General features: G+C 44.1%; 1 protein-coding gene across 1 annotated transcript; it reads right to left on the minus strand.

Moving 5' to 3' along the window:
• Window positions 1-9211: 9211 nt before the first annotated feature.
• STC1 (stanniocalcin 1) lies at window positions 9212-21366 on the minus strand. Its single transcript, XM_081268948.1, has 4 exons — window positions 21066-21366; window positions 18974-19116; window positions 18064-18275; window positions 9212-12286 (listed from the first exon to the last, which is right to left on the minus strand). The coding sequence occupies exons 1-4, from the start codon at window positions 21181-21183 to the stop codon at window positions 12016-12018; spliced, it is 744 nt and encodes a 247-aa protein (XP_081125074.1). The 5' UTR covers window positions 21184-21366; the 3' UTR covers window positions 9212-12015.
• Between the last annotated feature and the right edge of the window lie 211 nt (window positions 21367-21577).

Below are 21577 nucleotides of genomic sequence, written 5' to 3' on the forward strand. Positions count from 1 at the left end.
CCGGCAGAGCAGGCTCTCACAGGCTCTTGCAGGTGAGACCAGGTGAAGCAGGGCTGGGAGCAGATGGTGGCTCTGCTGTGGCTGGTAGAAGCCTCACAACATGCCACCCGCCTGGCACTTACCCTTTTATTTTTTGTTAGCGATGAAACATTCTAAAAGATGGATGGGGTGGGGCCAGGTAGGGGAAGTCCCTTTAGGTGGGATGACCTTACAGCCCAGTGTTGCAGAGTGCAGATCTCCAGTGTCCTTCTTCACTGATCCCATGACCCACTTGTCCTGGCTTGGGGGTTGGAGACTCATGCTCTGTGTCTCTGCTGGTTGTCACATGGGGCTTTGGGTTTTGTGAATCTTTATTTCCAGGTGGGCCACTTCCCCTCGGGAGTCTGATAAGTCAAGTGGTCTCAGTTCATCAGGGTGTTACCATAGAAGAAGGAGAACCGAGGAGTGGGTTTCAGCCACAGTGGGACAGCTGGTCATTTTGGCTTCTGAGCACTGGCAAAACTTCACTGGCAGCCAGTGACCTGGCAAATGATGTCTTTGGTCATAAAGCCCAAGAGGGAGTGGGGGAGGAAGAAGGTCAGGTGTGAATGGATTGACCCATCCAGGAAACCCACTCAAAATATCACTCTGGCTTCATCGTCATATAGAAGGGGCAGCAAATTAGCAACCTGGCACTAAAAATATAAGAAAAGATTGTGAACTCTTATCATTCTGTAAGGGTGAAGGTGGTTACTAATCCTGGACTGTGATTAGCTTGGCACTCTGAAAGAGCTGGATAATTCATGTTGTATGAGTTGCCTTGACCTTGAATGTGTGATTTAGTAGGGTTATTGGAATAGGCACATGATCTCTTAAATATTAAAATTGGATGTATATATGAATAGCTGGTAATCAAATATGATGGGAGTTTGCTACTTTGAAAAGGGCTTTTATATTAATACGGATGGTGAGAGCAAGGCATCACTATTTTTGAATCCTTTAAGGTCAAATTATAATACTTTCATAATAAATAGTTGCTGATGGATTGAAATCTTCCTTCTTGATGATGATTCTTTAAAATTTTATTTTTGTCTTACTACAAAATATGGTGCTTTATAAAAATACCAGAAAAAAACAAAAACACAACCAAAATCCAAAAGCAAACCCCAACTTAAAATGGCAAGTTACCCTATGAGACAAAGACAATTATTACCAAGATTTTAATATATATATTTCTAGTCTTTTGTATATGCATATGTGTGGGTATATGAATACATATGCACATATTTTCACAAAAAGGAGATCATATCAAACATTTTACTATATTCTTTTTTCAGTTATATGTATATGTATATAAACCTACTTTTATCCTTTTAAGGATTAAATATTACTTAATACAATATCATAGTTTCTTTAATCAATATATGGTCGCAAGAATAAATTATTTTGATTTGTTTGGTAACAGGTTTTAGTAATAAATATCTCTGCAGTAAACTTGTATATGTATGTTGTCTTCTACTACATTTCTAGAAGAGAAAATTCTCAAAGAATTTGAAAAGGTTTGAAACACAGTGCAGTCTTCAGTACAATACTCCTCCAAAGGTACTCTGTTGTGCATTCACATGAGCAGTTTAAGGCTTGTTCAAACACTATACAACTCTGAAAATTATTATTTAAAAGGAAACCTTTTCCAATTAGTGTGGTAAAAGAGTATGTATTTTAAGCTGCTTACATCTGCAATTGCCAGTTGTATTTGTTATTTTATAACTTGCTCTTATTTCATTGACTGATTTACCTACCAGAATGCTTATGCTCAGAGATGATAAGGGCTCTTTTTATGTCTTATGTGGGTCTTATTATTGTCCCACACAAAATCTTCTGAAAAGAGAATGACTACCCAAAATCTAGGACATACTGCCATTCAATTAAATTGAATAGGTATTTACAGAGTATCTAGTAGGTAACATGCACTGTTAGACTACAGACATAATTTTGAAAGACACTGACTTGGCTTTAAAAAGCAAACAGTCTAGTTGAGGGAAGAAAAGGCAATCTAAACTCTAATAGATGCTTGGAAGCATGTAGAATGGGCATCTAATCATGTCTTAGGTAGTCATGGGAGGCTTCTTGGATGAAGAAGTGAGTTTGCTGAATCCTAAAGGACAAATAGTCGTTAGCCAGACATGGAAATATGTGTGTATGTGTGCATGTGGGTATGCAAAGAAATATTTTTGGAAATAAAGGAGGTTTGGAGAGAGGAATTTTGGCTATGTGAAGATTTTGGTGGCTGTCGTACACTGGAGCTGTTATCCTCCAATTCAATAAGTGGGTCTGAATCTTTATAGAATTTTCAGGGGAAATACCAGAGTTTTTAATACATTCACAGCAATTGCAGTATAGTAGACAATCCTATCAAAGAAAAGTATATGAAGAAAAAGAAAAGGGCTAGGGCAGGAAGCTGAGGAACCCTGATGTTTAAGAAATGGAAAGAGGAGGTGAAGATGACGTGGAACATTTAGAGAAAGAAAAAGTGTTGATGTGGAAACCTTTAAAGGAGGTCAGCATGGTTATTAGTGCCAAACGGCACAGATTAACCAACAAGACAAGGGATGCGAAGTCACTTTCGGAAGTGAGGGTTTGGTTTTGATTGTTGTTTCTGTTTTTGTTTTTAACCTGGTGATAGGCATTTCAGTGTAGGTGGTTGTCAGAGTGTAAAGGGTTAGAGATCAGATGGGAGTTGAGAAAAGGAAGAAAGTGAATGCAGACCTCTCGCTCTCACTCTCACTCTCTCTCTTTCTCTCCCCCTCTCTCTGGGCTAGAGAGCAAACCCAGGACCTCATGTTGCCTAGGCATCTCTCTAAAGAGGACGGGCTGTGAAAGGATGAGGCAGGTAGGGTGGTAGCTGCATGCTGACGTAGGGAGAGGTTGCTGCTGAGAAGCACTAAGGCTTGAGTCCTGCTGAGGGCGGGCACAATTGGGATCAAGAACTCAGGCACTCTTATTAGTTCCAGACCAGATTCTGCACCTATTGCACAGAGAACAAGGATGAGGATGGTGTGGGTAGGTATGGCCATGAGGAACTGGGGCATCTTTCTTGTGATAGTTTCTGGTTTGTCTTCTTGGTAGGATGCAAGATTTTCTGCCGGGCGTTAGAAGGGAGGTGGTTGGGAGGGAGGTTTGAGTTGATTGGAGGTTTTAATAGTTGCTATGGAGAATGGAAAAGGGAGTTGGACAGGGATGAAATAGAAGATTCCCAGGCAGTGTGAAGGGTCCTCTTGTGCTCGAAGCTGACAAATTTTAAGTGACACCAAATATGTTCATGGCTTTCTGATTTCTTTTCTCTAGCTGAGAAGGCAGACTCCAGGGATGAGGTTTTTCTAGCTGGGTGTGACGGAAGATGGATGAAGCCAGCTATCCCAAGGCAGAGCAATAGTGTGGTGGGCCTGATTAGCCATGGGTTCAGGGCTGAGCAGGGGGGATGTGGTGAGAGAAGGGAGTGGAAGGATCAGGAGAATGCGAGGGTCAAGGGATTGGAGGGCAGTGTGAGCTTAACTGGTGTAGGGCAAATTAATGTGTAGGAGAGCTGGAAAGAAAGGAGTCATGGTCAGAAGGGAAGATTTCACATTTAAGATATCAGAATTGTGTCAGCTTCAGAAAAGAGCAGTAGTTAACACATGTAACTGGTATGACATGATCAACGACCAATCCGAGTAACTAGCCAACATAACCATATTGGGGTAACCCTCCTGATTGCAGAGTGTGGCTCTGCGGTACGTATTGTCATCCTTGTGGTTGAGGAGGGATGAGGAGTTTGAGCCCTGGATGAGTCACTCCTAGGAATACTAAATTTTCCCAGACTTATGGTGTGATTTGGGAATGAAAGGGAAAATTGTGAATTTGAATACTGTCATCATTGATAAACGAGATATAACTCCTGTTATCATTCCAAGGCTGGTATGAAACAACAGTGATAAAGAAGAAGGGAAAGGGGTGTAGTAAGATGGCCTAGGCCTCAGGGGATCAGAAGTTTTACAGGACAGTGGCAGAACCACAGTGAGGATTAGCACTGGGAGAAACAGGTACTCGGTACTCACTCACCAACCTTGTGCTTTGGAAGACCATTTGGGAGAGTGGCAAAGAGCATTGTTCTTTGGAGAACCAGGTTTCAGTTAGGACAAGAAACAGGGGGGAATCTTAAGAGACATTGAAGATTGTGTTAGTCAGTTTTCATCGCTGTGAACAAAATACCTGATAAGAACAACTTGGAGGAGGAAAAGTTTATATTAGTCTCACAGTTTCAGAGGTCTCAGTACATAGATGGCCAACTTCAATGCTCTGGGCCTGAGGGGAGCATCATGGCAGAAGGTTGTGATGGAGGACAGCTACTCCACTTACAACAGGCAGGAAGAGAGGGTGCAGAGGGCTAGGGACTAAACATATAATCCCCAAGGTACATCCCCAGTGATCTACTTCCTCCAGCCCCATTCCAACTGTCTACAGTTACCAGCCCCAAATTCATTCAATTATTAATCCAGTTGGTTACAGCTCTTGTGATCTAATCACGTCACCTCCTGCATTAACACAGTAGCTTCTGGAGGACCCCTCATTTCCAAACCCTAACAAATATACACAGCTGACCCTTCATGTCCTTGGCTTACTCATCTGCAGAGTCAACCAACTAGAAGTTGAAAATATTAATAAAAGAAAAGTTGCATTTGTACTGAAGAGGTACAGACTTTTTCTTGTCATTATTCCCTTAACAATACAGCATAACAATGGTTTACATAGCATTTTTCTGGTATTTGGTGTTATAAATATGCTAGACATGATCTACAGCATATGGGAGGATGTACATATGTTTTATACAAATAATACCTTATTATGTGCAAGAGGTTTGTGCATCCACAGATTTTGGTATCTGGGGAAGGGTGGGGGGTCCTGGAAGCAATCTCTGTTGAATACCAGGAGATAATTGAAGTAGAATGAACATATTTTGGAAGGAAAAGAACAATGGAGATGGGATGGACATGAGGCAGTATGGGAAGGTGCCGAGCGCAGAGGGCTAGATGACAGGAGACGCCTGCATTTTGAATGGAGAGTTGGATGACAGGGATACCAGGCATGATGGGATTAGCAAGATGCAAGGTTTCCAAAGTATGAGTCCTTGCAGGCTCGTGATGGATAGGGAATGGGGAGAAGAGGAGCCCAGGCCAGTGTGGAGTGAGCTATGGCCTGGAGAGATTGTGCTTCCAAGAAATCCCAGGACAAGTGAGCAGGCTGATATTGGAATTGATTCCAGGACTTTGACCACATGTTGGAAATAACTCCAGTCTCTTGTGGGACATATACAGTATCTGGTTTTCCTGAAGCAGAAAATACACCTGCACTTAATTGTGCTAGAGTTGAGAATAGCATTCTATCCTCAACTGGAATCCGCAAATTCCTTAGTACGGAGGGGGAGCAGCGATGCATTTAATTGACAGGTCAGGATCTGAACCAGCGAGTTCTCAGTGCAGCATGCTCCTGTCAGCCATCAGGCAGTGTCGAGAAGCACATTGATGCTCAGGTGACTCTTACTCAGTAAACGGGCTTCGGTGCATTGCAAAATACAGTGATGTGCATGGCTCTTCGGATTTTGCAGTACTCAGGGTGAGCTTAGGTAATATCTCTCCATGGACTTCAAGTTCCTCCTTTTTGGGGAAAAATAACCAAGGGGCCCTGAGGAATGCAGTTCATAGCAGAACTGAAGCACAAAGAATAACTAGTGAACTGAGGAGTATTATACCTACATGACAAAATAAATAAGTGTAGAAGGAAATGTGATGTAGTCTGATGCACAGATGGTCACATTTTCTCTGTGCTACAGCTCTCTGGTCTGATGCCTTGTGTAGATTTAGCAAATATCTAAACATGTTTGTTGATGAGTCTTTTGTTGCTCAGATTAGCAGGAGAAAGTAAGGGCAACTGCATATCTTTAACAGGGCTAATGCCAGCAGGAAGTGTAGTTACAGAGTGTTGTTACAAGCTGGCAGATTTAAGGATACCTGAAATTAGTTTCAAGGAACTATATCCAGGATTAATTTCTTTATCCACCATGGCAACCTGCCTTCCATATCCTGGCATACTCTGCTATTGCTGCTAGGGCCTCAGATCCTATGGAAGGAAAGATCATGGATTAAAGGTTGGGGTGGAAATAGTTCATTTCTTCCCTCCCTTCTTCACTCCCTCCCTCCTTTCCTTCTTCCCTTCCTTCCTCTGCTCATAAATGCTAAGTGCATGTGAGTTGAGCATCAGGCATGGATGACTAGGGCTTCCCATTTTGAGAGCAGGCTGCGGTGCAATTTGCTGCATGCTGGGCTATACTGGGGAAGGCTTCCAGAGGGTGATGTGAGCTTTGGAGAGTGTGAAAAGGAGTTTGGGGAGAAGACTATTCATTAGGAGGAATGATACGTGTAAAGAGTACATGAACGTGATGAGGCAGAAAAAGTCATGGTGTCTTTGGAGGAATAATAAGATGTTAGCTCCAACAGAACCCAGAGTACATTCTGGAATCTATCTATCTATATCTATATCTGTATCTGTATCTGTATCTGTATCTATATCTATATCTATATCTATCTCTCCAGGGATTGAACTCAGGGGCACTTGACCACTAAGCCACATCCCTAGCCTTATTTTGTATTTTATTAGAGTCAAGGTCTCACTGAGTTGCTTAGTGCCTCACTAAATTGCTGAGGCTGGCTTTGAACTCAAAATCCTCCTGCCTCTGCCTCCTGAGCCGCTGAGATTACAGGCGAGCAGCACCACGCCTGGCAAAGAGCACATATTTTGAGTGGCTTACACTTAAAGTCAGGAAGCTTGATTTTTGTCTTTGAAGCAATCAGGAGCTTACTTAGGCAAGGAAGCAAAATAATCAAACTTGCACTTTAGCAACACCCCTGTAGTGGTTTGTAGAGGGCTCTAGAGTTGAGGAACTGATTCACAGACATTGCTACATTTGGGACCTTGCTACTCAAAGTATCCTCCTTGAACAACAGCATTAGCACCGCCTAGGAGCACATTAGAAATGCAGGCTCTCAGGCATAACAGTCATGTTACCATCATCTCTAGGTGATGTGCACAGCCATTCTGAGAAGTGGTGATTTAAGAGTCCTTCTTTAATCATCCACATCTAAAGCTAACCATACAGATGGTTTTTCATGACGTTCATTCGGACACACCAGGAGGAATGACTTGACCTTTTTCTTCTCATACCACAGACTTATAGGCTGTTTGTTCCATGATCTTTGTAACCTCTTTTCAGAAAGGCAGACAGAAAATTCTACTAAAAAATTAATATATTTCAATGCTATGAGAAATTCTACCATTTTGGGCCAAAGCTTTTCAAAATGCCTCAGTCATGGGTTGTTAGTATATGAATGTGTTCAGGGAGGCACATGCCAAGAGACTGGCATCTGCATTCTTTTATTTCTTAAGCTTGGTGATGGGGTGCAGGTGTTCATCATGGTATCATTTGCTACTTTTTGTAGAATGCAATATTTTATTATTAAATTTATGATTCAATATGTAGTGATCTACAAAGGGAAAAAGAGCAAGAAAAAAAAAAATTCCAGGCAAAAGACTGCCTCAGAACTCACATGGAGGGTGGGAGTGGAATTTACATGTGGTGACAGCACTCATGTTCCTGCTAACGGTAATGTTTGTTCAGTGCTTAGTCAATACTGTTCTGGGGATACCTACTATATGCTAAGCGCTGTTTAAATGTGTTATATGCCACACATTTAATTCTTGGGCACTTTTGGAGGTAAGACCTATTATTTGTCCCTACCTCATAGAGATAGTTTTGCAAATGCAAAATCTAAGGTGTGAAGAGGTCATGCTCTTAGCCCAAAGCAACCGAGTTGCAGTACTAGCATTGAACCCAGGCCACAGAAGTTCCAGGTTTAAGTTTTCTAATACTACCCTGTAGCCTCATGTATTGCTTCTCTATAAGGAAATAATGATAGAAGGATAGGATGAAGGACAGTAATGAAATGAATGTTCTTTTTTTTTTCCTTTTCTTGGCCAGGCCAGAGTCAAGCAAATATAATACGTTTTTGGCCTTAAAGTGACAATTGTTCTACTGGGAAATGCTGTTTAGGGCTCGAAATGGAAGATATTGAGAGAAATAAATGTCCCCATTTGAATTTAAACCTTAGGAAGAATCTACTAATTAGAAAAAATGATAGAGGTCTCTCTTGAAAAAATATTTCATCCTAGAAACTCTCCCTTTTCTGTGACTGAGCTTGTAACCACCCTTGGAGGCCCAGCTGTAGTTCTGGTGTGAATTCTTCTCCCATTTTCTGAGATGCCGAGGGTGTATTTCTCCAATCTGTGGTGATGAGGCTGCACTGATGCCTCTGGAGCTAATTATGCATTGGGAATGCAGTAAGCCACTCAACGATTGCCTTATGACAGCTCTACAGGGTCATTAGCACTCTTCCCATTTTACAGAGGAAGAAAGTGATGTATTTTGAGATTAAGGAATTCATCTGACATCAAGCAGTTAATAAGTGGCAGAGCCAGAATTTCAACCCCAGATGTCTGACTGCGTGGTGGCTGTGTTATGGAAACCACAGAGCTGTCTGCTTTCCCTGTCACATGGGGATTCAATTGTCTTTCTCCCGCTTCCTATGCTTTCTAAATAATTTAAAGTATCAAAGGTGCTGATTTTGTGCTAAGGACGCACTGGTGAACTAGTATACTTCCCTGTCCCCCAGATGCTTCCAGTCTAGGCAGAGGGTAAAGGGGAAGATCTTCCAGAGAGCAAGAACAGCATAAATAAGACCTGGGAGGGAGAGAGAGCACCATTCTTCCCAGTGCTGCCTGTGTGGCTGGGAAGTTGAGATCCTTGAACAGAGAAGGTGGAGCTGTGAGGCTGGATTGCTGCGTAGCTTGTAGACCATAAAGCCTCTTCCAACCACATAAGGGGTATGGGTTTCCTTTGTATCAAGAGGGTAAATGGGAGCCAGTGAATAGTTTTAAAGAAATTTGGAAAATGTTGATTTAAACTGCATTCATTAACCTATGGACACTCAGTGACTTTAAAGAAAACAAATCAGCCAGTGACTTCATGCTAGAAACTCTCATTCAAGAAGTTTTTAAAGAATAACAATGAAAGACATAGGGGGGGAAACCAATAAAACGTAACATTTTATTATTATTTTTATCTTAGAAGGAATTCACCAAAGGCTTCATATTATGCTATGGCATCTTTAATTATAAAAATAAGCAAATAAAATAACTTGCATCTGTCATTACCATGATATGTTTCATAACCTTTATATGCACATGGAGCTTAAAAATGTAATTTAACAATAAATAATGACATATACCAGATATGCTCACTGTTTATTCCAGTACTCAGCCAAAAACCTAAATATCATTTAAATTATAAATACATAATGCAAATATAATGGCACAAAAATGTCTAAAGTGCAACCAAATCACAATAGAGGGATCATGCAAACTGGTCTAGGTCAGCCCCCAGTCACTCTGTGTAGCGAACACAAGACGAAGCTTTGGAAGTACAGAGGCAGAGGAGGTGGGGTGCGGAGGGGGGAGCAAAAAACTAGCAACGTTGTGAGAACTGCTTCTTTCCGTATGTGTAGATATAGGTATTGTGGATACATATATAAATATCACTGTGGGGAGAAAACGGGGTACCACGGTTTGAAGAGATCACAGGAGAAAAAAAAAAGAGAGAGAGACAGAGAGAGGAAAAATAATAAAAGGAAAAGAAAGAGAGAATCTATCGGACTGAAATAAAAGAGAATTTTGCTAGGAATCCTCATGAACTACTTGTCACTTTGGGGTCCTGGCTTAGTGGGTTTGCAAAATGGACACAACACACACACTTTATTAGCTTTTCTGGTTCTGAGAAGTCAGCCTTGCCTGGGGCGGGCGGTGGGGGTGGGAGGGGGAGAATCTAACTTAGAATATGCTCTACCTGATTTCCAAGAGGCTAAGGCAGTGTCCATTTGTTTGGGGACCTGGGGATGGGACAGTTCTGAGTATAAAAATGCCCTTTACAATCTGACGTCAGCACGCTTGGAGGCTGTGTGGGGACAATGGCAGCAGTGTGGGCGCTGCTGCTGCTGCTGCTGCTGGGTCTGCTACCTTGTTCTTGGTCCTTGAGCAGCACATGACTGGTTTTAAAGGCTTTATGGTAAAGTTGTATTGCTTTTCATTTTTCTGGAGAGGTACCCTCCCTCCTCCCACCAGGGTCCCTATCACTCAGTTTGGTCAAATCTTGAGTTTGGCCTAGTGAGAGTCAAGCACCAAGAGTTTCTACACCAAGCGAGATTGGAGCGGCCCCTGCAGAACTGCCTCTCCTCCCTCTTCCTCTCTCAACATTGACCTTTGGTGGGCAGTGACGCTCATAAGGGACTGTTGGGTTCAAGGACAGTGACCCTGAGAAACTACTGTTGTTCATAGATAGGCGAATCATTTGGCTTTGGTGGTCGCCATCTTGTAAACATCACGGCAGAAACGATCAAACCACCAGCTCTTTTTCCCTCTTTCTATCTATATTTTTTCTTTTCTTTTTTTTTCTTTTTTTAACGATCCTACAGAGATGGTTTAGCTGCCAGGACTACTTTGGCAGGCAGCGTGCTACAGGACAAAAATGTAAGAGGAGTCTATTAAGGCTGGACAGCCCAGGGTTATTTACACCCCCTCAGCCCCAAGTTCCCCGGACTAAAGACCCAAAGGCTGGTTGACTCATCCCTGATTGCTTCAGTGGGAGATCTCCCACCCCAGCATCTTTGCCAGAATGCTAGGCACTGATGAAAGGTGGGGAGTCAAGAACTGCCCCTTCCCAAGGTACAGTTGGCTTTATCACACCAAGTGGTCCAAGCTCGAAGGGATGCTCTTTTTGGTTCCTGAAATTACCAGTTGGATGTGACAGAGCTGTTTCAGGTTAGATCTAAGTCAAGTGTAGCCTCTGGGTTGAGGTGGGCTGGGAGATTAACATCTGACCTGGGGTCCTTCAGATAAACCTGTTGGCTTTTCCTATCTCATATAGGCCCATCTTAAGTTTCGATGTTGAATTAAAACTACTTCTACCCCCTTAGTTATAAAAAAGGCCACAAGGAGCATTTATGTGGATATCTGGAAGTGAGATAGTTATTCCATTCCCAGGAAAAGAAAAATAAAGCTAAGTTACAAAACTAAATCTATATGCAATAAAGTTATTATATACTGCTTTGTTTAAGCAGAGTCCTCTGGAATTTATGTACAGTACATTAGTTTTCAGCTATTTATATTCCACAGTTAGACCTTAAGATTCTCTGGTTTTAAGACAATTGTTAAAGATATTTTTAAAGCTCTGAGCAGTTACAGTACATAAAGATGTTAGCCTTTTGTTTTTCATTAGATGCAAGAAGATGCAGGCTCAAAGCCTGGTTGGAGAGCCAGGCTCAAGCAATTTGGTAGATGTATCGGAAAGGAAACTAGACATTGGAGGATCGAGACCATAAGACACTAGCTCATTAGAGATCAAGAATTCAAACATGACATTCATATTCGTCCATGGCCAGCACAGATTCATAACACGAATTCCATTTAACATCTTTATGAGCATTTAAGACATGCATTTAAATAAAGTTGTTTCGTATCAGCTAACTCTACTGGGGCAACCATTCTAAAGGGCTCCACATCTCCCAATTACAATGACGGGGCAGTTACATGAACGTTTTGTGTTGGAGGGCAGTTGGAGGGGAGCTGGGAAGAGACGTGGATGGAGGAAGGTGATGGGAGAGGGTATGTTCTGCAGAGAGGCAGGATGGTGGTGTGGATTTGGTGTGTGGGGATGCTCTCATGGCAGAATGTTGGGATATTGATTACAGAAGCCTAGTTTCATGCAATTTTCTTTAAGGGGGGATAGAAAATAGGAACTACTTAAAAAGTCAAACCAGGCACAGTACACTCAAAGTTGGTGTGTCAACACCCCTAAAATGATACTAGTTTGGTGAGGTTGTGAACACTTCTCCCTGGTTACGCACTCTCATGGGAAGTGCGTTTGATGTGGGAGGGAGAGTCCCCCTCACCTCGGAGGTTCCTGAGGAGGACTTTCAGCTTCTGCGGCTCACTGGTGCGCCTCCTGTTGAAGTCAGCTCTTGGGTGTGTTTGGGCACAGTGGTCCGTCTGCAGGATGTGGAAGAGGCTGGCCATGTTGGGCCCAATTTTCTCCATCAGGCTGTCTCTGATTGAGCTAACGGTGTCTTCGTCACATTCCAGTAGGCTTCGGACAAGTCTGTTATAGTATCTGCATTGGGAAAGAGAGTGCGTGGGACAGTCATTCGTGAGAGTTCAGGTGAGACCCACCCAGGTTATCATCTGGGCTCCTGCTAACATCAGTCCTGATTGGTTAAACCAGGCCAACATAAAAAGTTCATCACCCAACCTGGGTTTTTGCTTCCAAATTTATGCAGTGTCTAGTTTGACTTCATGAGCTCCCCAGGTTTGCCATGCCATGTGAGAGGAATTCGTTTTTATGTTTAGAATTCAGGAGATTTAGATCACATTTTGAATAGCAGGCTGACTGTGCTCTCTGAAATTTTTAGAAACAGAATTTTAATGCTAAATGGGACCACAGAGACCATTTAGTGGTCAGTTCAACTCTTTCATTTTGTAGAGGTGAAACTTGAGATGAGAGAGTCCAAGAGATTTGCCCAAGGACATATAGTGAGTTAATGGCAGAACTGGGACTCAGTTAAACAAAATGAATGTAACAAGGTGAACTGAACAGTCTATGTTTATATTAATAGTTATGGAAAGTGGATTTGTAGTTATTTTGATGCAATGTTCCTTTTTCTTAGTGGTGCATGTGCTCAGGCATATGTGCGTTTGAGATCATCTTCTAACTAAACTTCCTAAGGCCCCTGTAATCCTGTGTCTCATGTTTTTGTTTTTTTTTGTTTTTTTTCCTATGACATCTCAGCCAGTCTTGATAAGGGCTTCTATTGACTGATCCCATTTTCAGGTTTCCTTCAAAGGTATCTTGCAGTTGGAAAACCAAACACTAAGCCATGAGGATTTTTAAGAGGAAAGATTAATGGTCCTTAAGATTCTTGCCTCTGTAATTCCATGAAACCTCTCACTGGTCTGGCTCTTGCTGACCTCTTCCTTTTTCCGATGTCCTATAGACATTTGCCCAGCCTTTGATGGTTTCATGATCAGTTTTCCCCTCCGGATTAGACTGAAAACATAGAAAGTGCGATTTGTGTCCTTATTCTTTGTCTACCTCAGGCCATATTGCCTGCTCACTGTAGATTTTTTAATTTATTTTGTGGTCATTGAGGAAATGGCATTTTAAAGACATAATTCCCTCCAATAAATCGTGATTTCCTGAGGAATAAATGATCTGTCAGTATGGTAGATTTTATAAGAAATCTCATGTTTGGTACAAATTACCTTCATCTTTGGAGCCAAATTCCCCAATTGCAGCTAAATTTTATGGCTCAGAAAGGATTAAACTGTGCAGTGTTTAGAGCATAGATATTACTTGTGCTATTCTTTGGGGAGAACTGTGCAGGTGTATTCCAATGTAGGTTGGGATGTACCTGCTTCCTTCTGAGGTGACAGATGTTCAAACATGAGCTCTGTGTTCACTAACAGGAGACACTGCGGGACAATGTGGGGAGACCTTTCCTTGGAGGGGCTAGAGATCTCTGGGGCCACAGGATCTTCCATGAAAAGAAACCTGTTTATTTTTAACTTGCCTCCCAGAGTGCAGGGTTGCACATCTTTCCAGAAGGACTTAACCCCCAGAGAGGTCCTTGGAAGGATGGACAGTAAATAGAGTGGAATGTGGGTAATAAAGCCAAGAGGTCACCATTCTGTGGGTGAGAGAACCAAGTCAAGGGTGGAAAGAAAAGTGCAGGTCGAGTTAGCAGACGCAATCCTGGCTGGACCCTCCCTCCTGGGGACAATTACATCCAGCTGTGAGCAAAGCTGGGATTCTCTGGCACAGGGGGACATTTTCCAGCACTTTGGAATTATAAAGCACATGAGTCAAGTAGCCTTTGCTTGGATGGAGAAATGGGGAGAAAACTGGTTTTGGAAAAACTGAGAACAAACAGTTTTGTGCTGATAGCTTCAGCGAGCTATATATACGTTGGTTTCTGGGCATCTCCTAACTCGGTCCCCGGGGTTACTGTGTCTGTTTCAGAGGGTAATTAGGTTTGGGAGGATAAGGCCCTGGAAAGACTTGATTACTTGGAAGTTAACCCTTCCACTTCCAGAAAGAACTATTCAAGCCAGATGAGCCCCCAAATGCACTGGAAACAATGATCTTCCCTTAGAAAGAACAGAAAGCCCTTTGTCTGAACCAAGAAGTCCAAAACCTTAAAGGAAACGAAACTTCGATAGCTACCCTTGTCGTCAGGGCCACATGTTGCCCGTGGCCCCACCCAGTCTAAATACCTGCTGTCTTTCTCAAGGTCTCCTACCTTCAGTGTTGCTCTCTCTGCTAGCCCAGGTATGACAGCCCAGTGACTGTCCACTCTGCCTCTCACCTTCCTGCTTTCCTGATGGAGTTTTGTTAGCTCAATAGGGCAGGCTGGAGATCAGTGGCTGGTGGTGCCTTAATGTCAGCAGGGTTAGCCCTGTTCCTCTCCATTAAGTCTGAGATATGACATTTACTTCTTGGATGTGCTGGTCAATGAGACACCTCTTTCCCATTGGTCACTAAGTGAGACAGATAATTGAAGAGGTTGTGCCACCAGCAAAAGTGGACTTCACAACGGTCACATATTTAGTGAGCGCCCTCTTGCACCAAGACTTACTGTTTCCATAGCTATTGGGAGGAAATGTCTTTTCTTTTAGGGGAGAATGTATGCAAATTTAATTGCTGACCATTCTGGTGCATATATATTCAATTATGCCTGGTTTTCTATTTTTGGATTGTGGCTATTTCTTGCAAGTTTTTCTGGCTGCCACTTTTGAAGTAGGAATCAAAATAGCTTGGCTCAAGGCCACGTGAATTCTGGGCCCAACTCTTACTCACGAGCTGTGTGACCTTCAGCAGGTCACTCCTCAGGTCTCTGAGCCTCTGATCTTTAATCAGAAAAATAAGGCAGTTAGTCTACATAATGGCCTTTAGCTCTGACATTTTGTATTTCTAGGGATTTCTTCTCAATTGAGCAAAAATAGTGCAGCTCAGGGTTAAGCCCCTCCTTTGCAGGAGGAGCTAGGAGTACTTGAGTAGATTCCTTTCTCTCTCTCCAAGGCCTTTGTGGTGGGCAAAGGGGCTGTACTGCGAAGACCCAGTTAGCCAAGTGTTCTGATCTCTCAGCCCGAAAGTTCCTTTTTAAGCATGTTTCTTTCTTCCCACTTTGAAAATTCCATCCCTGACTTTTTTTTTTTTTCTCTTGGTAAAGAATACGATCAGATATTCTCCATAGCTACTGTTTCAGCCATGCCTACCCAAATACACACACACTGCCTAGGAACGTTCTGTGTGAGGGTTTATAAATAGTCCTTTGTTTCCCTTGATCAATATTATTCTTCTGTTTCCTGTTCCCTATCCATGCCCCTGAGAGTTGGACGCTTTGTCAGTTTTCCCACTCTGGATCTGGGTTGGTCTAATTGGTTCCCAAGCCCTGAGACCACCTGGTTGATTCTGCCTGCCTCTCTCATCACTGAAGGCCTAGTTTGCAGATTCAGCCAGGGGACACTTCAACTACCTTTCCTTTTCTAGGTGCTTCTCTGTCATGGGAAACTCCCTTGTTCTGACTCCTGGTCCAGTCACAGGCTTTTGGATTCTCCCAGCCTCAAATCTCATGCTAGATAAGTCACAGGAAGGTGGAATGAACCTGTAACTACTTCCTTTTGCAATTCTGTGCCAATTGGCACCAACTTAGTGTGTGTCTATGGTGGGACAGAGGCTGGGAAAGCAGGATGTTTCAGGAGGGTGAGGAGCTTAAATAGAGCAAGTCGGGCCCAGCCTGGGACCGGAAATCTCTACAGCCCCAAGGAGGAATAATAGTAGCCCACTGCAGCGAAATACTTGGAGAAAGGTAAGGGCTAGTATGGAGGATGGCCTTCCAGAACTGGCCATTTGTTTTCCTTACCCCCTTTCCTTATCCTTAATAGTGAAAAGGGGGAATCAGAAGGGTTTCTTTTTTGACCATTTCCTGAAGGTGTTGAAAGATAAGGCACCTAATAAAAGGAAGATTGTCTGGTTAAGAGCTCTTTCCACGAGTCTCTTCTTGGTTGGGTTGGGACCTTGAGTCTGGTGTATGCATCCTCCTTTCACAGCACCTCTCCGTTCCCATGGAAGATGCTGTGTCAGTTGAAATGGTGAGCTCAGATTGTCTCAAAATTGGCTCCATGATGTGTAAACTTGTGACAGTGGCATTGCTACTCCCTACCCCCATCTACTGCATGCGCGCATAATTTGTCTCAAGCCACTGCTGGATGAAGAATTCTCCATTTCTTTCCCTTGTGGTGAAGGATGTCGCTAACAAATAGCCAGTTCTCATCCCTACCCATGCAACAGGAATCTTCCTTAAAACCAAGATTGATATTAGGAGACAAGCCATTTGACCTGAGTGAGGTGGCGCACACCTGTCATCCCAGTGGCTGGGGAGGCTGAGGTAAGAGAATTGCAAGTTCAAAGCCAGCCTCAGCAAAAGCAAGGTGCTAAGCAACTCAGTGAGACCCTGTCTCTAAATAAAATACAAAATAGGAGTTGGGATGTGGCTCGGTGTCGAGTGCCCCTTGGCTTCAATTCCCCATACAAGAAAAAAAAAAAATTGAGAGGCCTGGTAGACTTGATTGTCCTGTTCTGAGACAATTGGTTGGAACCCTGGTCCTTGTTTGTTTTCAAGGACCAGACAAATGATTTCTGTAAACTAACATGTGGTTCTCAAGGGCACTAACCTAAGACTGAATCAGAAATTTACAGAGTTTTTATGTTAGGGACTTTATGGGGGGGAACCTTCTCTGGTCTTCCACTTTCCTATGGGTACATAACTAGCTCTCTTATAAGCCCCAGAAACACTTGGCTGTTGCCATTTTCTGGAGAAGGGTGGTGGCACTTGGCTATAAAATTAATCAGATAGGGCTGTAATAGCTCTCAGGGGACCAGAGGAACATAAGGCTGATCTTTGTGAATCTGAGAAGATTTGGCTGAAGAGTCAATGGAACTGTGGGCCTGGGATTCAAGTTTTAGGCTAAGAGCCATCACAGTAGGCTGACCCTGACTGGTCCGCATTGCCGTGTCTCCATTACCCGCCACCAACATACCTCAGTTCTTGCTGGAAGCCTTTGCAGGCCAACCCACATGAAACCAGGAGGCCAGCCTTTTCATGTGTTAGGATTTCAGCGCTGGCTGGTTAAGGCAGGAGCTTGGTATAGGAAGGCGTGATCCTCAGACATTTTGAGCTCAGTGGCTTTGGTCATGTGAGAGCACTAAGCTGGAGATACACTCTGGGCAACCACTAAACTGCATCCTGGGAAACCCTGGACTAGAGGGATGGGCTAGCATAAAGCCAGCAAGGGCACTCAGGCCATTTTGCTCTTCATTGAGCAAATCTAAATGCCAGGAAAGTAAGATGGCTGGTTCTGGGTTAGCCAGTGAAATGTCTGACTGGGCTTGGGACTGATTTGAAATCCATGCGGATTTAGCACAATCTGCATGATGACATTTGACCAAAGTTTTGATACTGGCCAATTATACTGCTGCATGGTTTTGGTTCCAGCCAAATGTGATGTCTCAAAAGGTGGTTTCCAGAAACGTCACCATTTCCTTCAGGGTCATGGCAAGAAATGGACAAAGAAAATGTACCCAGGGATGCTGTAGATGAAGCTTTCTGTTATCTGCATGGGAAGACTTTTCCTATAACAGTGGGGGAAAAAACCAAGCTGCTCAAACTGTCACAACCAATCACAAACATATTTTCCCTGCAAAAGCTGGGAAGACGGTAAGCTAAAATAAGAGCATGACTGTGGCAATTTAACCCTCCTTCCTAGTCTAGCTCTGCCAGCCACCCGCCCCGCCTCTTGCTCTGATTGCAAAGAAGTGGACCGAGTTCATACCTGTTGGAGAAGTGATTGGGCAGCTGCACAACCTCAGTGATGGCTTCGGGGTTCCGCTTGGCGACACTGCACACATTCAGCTTGCTGTAGCACTCTTCCTGCACCTCAGCAATCATCCTCTGGAAAGTGGAGCACCTCCGAATGGCCAGGAAGACCTTGGAGGTGACCCCGTTGGCAATGCACTTTAAGCTCTCTTTGACAAATGCTTTTCCCTGTCGAGGAAGGGGGATAGAAGAAAAGGCTTAGCTTGAACTGACAGAAGAGGTCAGGGGGTGCAATATGAGAATCTTCAGGGGGCCTGTTTTTTTTTGCATTATATCATGACCATCTGCATATCCTTGCCATGAAGAGATTGTATGTCATAGGCAAGAATTTAAAGGAAAAAAAAAAAACACCTTTTCCCTTAGATAATCTTGAAAATTGAGCTCCACAGAAAGGAAATAAGAGGAAAAAAGAAAGGGATCCATAATCAACCACCTTGCATCTTGACAACTGTCATTCTGTCATACTCCAGTTTTAGATATTCTTGGATGGAGACTTTGGTCATTTGGATGTCAAGCCAGTAAGTCAGGTCATACAGCAAGAAGTTCTTTGTTAGAACATTTTCTTTTCCTCAGAAGAGGGAAGGCTTCTCTGCTCATCCCCCTCCTCTTATAAGCCAGCCTCTGTCAGCTCTTACTGGCACGCCCCAGGGTGGGAGTGGGAGTGTGTAAGACAGAGCCTATTTCCTGACCCAGGCTGTGACTGTGCGTGCATGTGTATGTGCATACACACACCCTGAGATGGCAATTATGTATAGGGAGGCTGGGAAGCAGGGCTGGTTCCCTACAAGACTGGTTCCTCAGAACAATAGTGGACTACTCTGTTAAAGACAATCAGTCAGAGGGAGCAGGGGTCAAGGTCTTATTACCTGAGTGTCAAATTTAGCAGCGCTGTACAAGAAGGATTTACAGATGTCGTACATCCCATCTGTGTCACACGTGGAGTTTTCCAGGCATGCAAAAGCCCCACAGCCAACCTGCAGAGCACTGTTGAGGCAGCGAACCACTTCAGCTGGAAGAGACATCACATTCAGTCAAACAGAGGGATGCTGGGTGGGGTCCAGCCAGTGCAGGCAAAGTTCAAGGACAAGGGACCAGAAGAATATATCCCAGAACTCTGTCCTGAGGACCATTAAAGAGGCCCATTTGAAGAGGAGTGGGGTAAGAAGGAGGATGGACAGGCCCTGTTGGCTTCTGAGAGCCAGAGCACTCTAGGGGAATGAGTTCTTCCTTGGAGACATGCCCACTCCGACTCACCCCCCCCCCCCCACATTTTGGTGACTGAAGCAGGGTTGGGGTCCGGGCAATGCACAGTGCCTTCCAGGAGCTCTGTGGGATCAAAGACCATCATCACCTGGCACTTGAAGTGGCTGGTGATGGGTTTAGGAGGTGGGAGGGCCTGGCTTAAAAAAAATGCACTTTAGGGTAAAAAGCATGGGATTTTAGCCCAAATGGCAGAGAAGAATTTGCCAATAGGCCACTTGAGGGAGACCCTTATGAATTCAGGCTTTTAACTTACCATCATATTGGTGGAAAAGAATCTCATCTGTTCATGTTCATCCCAACCCCCACAGGTTAGTGCTTAGAGGTATGTATAATCTCTCATATTAACCCCCCCTTTTTTTTGAGAAACACAGGTGTGGAATAACAAGGCCAAGGCACCCCTTGTGCAAGACTGGAAGAAAACCACAAAGAGCTTGCATGAGGCTTTCTACATTCTGGATAAGATCTCCCATAAAAGTAATTTCTCTCCCACAGAAGGGGGGTGTTCTGGCAGGCGGCTCGGCAAGAAATGATCTGTAGCCTTCATACTGTAGGATTCTCCTCCGAGATCAAAAGCATGGTTCAGTTAGGCTTCCCCACCCCCTCCCACCACCCGCAGCCTCTGGGATGTTACAAGTCATTTCCCTAATTATATATTTCCACGGGTTCAAATTATAACTTTGCTTTAAGCAGTTTTAATATGCATTAGGGCTGCTATTGTTTTAGGCAAACTGGAATTGTGAATCAGGCATCTCTATAGCAACTAAATACAAAAGGAAGGGAAGCAAAGCCCTCCTCTCGGCAGGGACCTGCGCTCTTCCAAGGGGAGCACGCTCTGCAGCATTTTGACACCTGCGATCCCATCTAGGCTGACAGTTGGGGGAGACAGGGCTGAAATGGAAGAGCAGAGAGTGGGGCGACAGGGGCGAAGGGGCTGAGGTCTTGATACAGGCTTCCTGACGCCCCCTTTTCCTTCAGAGGCTGGGATCGTACACAATTAACTGCTCTGGGAGTCGGGATGAAAGTGAGACCTTCCCCTTGGAGAAACAGCTGCTTCATTTCACGAATATTCTCTTCCAAGGGGCTTTCTGGCCACGGGCTGCAAAGGCAACTGAATGGAGCCCAAGAGACAGCGAGCTGGCGGAGAGTGAGGGAGTGGTGTTGGGGGTGGGATACGGAGGGTTTTCTCTGAATCCGCTCTGGATTTGTCAGACTGGAGGGCTATGGATCTGAAAATCAGTCTGAAAAGCGAGCTTCTCTGGGTTCTCTGAAGAGGTAGAGAAGTCAAATTTTGGGGGTCTCAAAGGGGGAGGGGAAAGGGCAGCATCAGACAAGCTGTGTCTCACCTTAAGACCAGCTTCTGGAAAGTGTAGAGAGTGCTCTGAGGCATGCCAACATTCAAGCCTTTCCCCCGCCCCCTCCCCCCAAGAGGGTACGTGCCAGATTTCAGGCAATCAGGCTAGGCTTATGCAATGAAATACCCTCAGCAGAGCGCCCAGTTCCTTCGTTAGTTGCATGCAATTTATTAAACAAAGGAGCTTCACTTCCTAAGGCTATTGGATTACACTGGCAGTTTATTGCCATGGGGCACGAAGCACATTTATTATCAAGATCAGCCGCTACAGACACAGTTGCAAAAGTGAGAGGCAAATGAGGACAGCTCTTTGGGGGAGAAGCCGGTCCCGGGTTTGCGCTTACCTGAGTTCTGAGCTGCCACCCGGGATTTCCTGGGGCTCACAGAGTCATTCTGCTCCGCCTCATGGCTTGCAGCAGCACTGATCACCAGCACCAGAAGCACTGCTGAGTTTTGGAGCATTCTCTGAGAAGTTTCCGCTAAGTTGTTAGTTTTTTTTTTTTCCTCCCCCCCTTTCCTCTCTCCCTCTCCCGGCTTGAGTGAAGATGTGGATCTGGATATACTGAAAGCCTAGGTGAGGATTTGATGAGGATTTTTTTTTTTTTTTTTTTTTTTTGTTGTTGCTGTTGATGCTGCTCCTGCGGACCCTGCTGCCAACACCGTCTCTGCTGCTGCTGCCGCTGCTGCCGCTGCTGCTGCCGCCGCCTGCTGCAGTTGCTGCTTCTTGCACCTCTGGCTTTTGCAAACTGGGGGCCCAAGAGCTGCACCCAGGGATTTTATAGCCGTTCTTATCGGTCCTCAGGATCAGGGACCAATCATATGCCTCAACTGGTCAACTCAGCCAATAGGAGGGCAC

The sequence above is a fragment of the Spermophilus citellus genome (genome assembly GCF_964194105.1).
Source record: "Spermophilus citellus genome assembly, chromosome: 16".
Taxonomy (NCBI): Eukaryota; Metazoa; Chordata; class Mammalia; order Rodentia; family Sciuridae; genus Spermophilus; species Spermophilus citellus.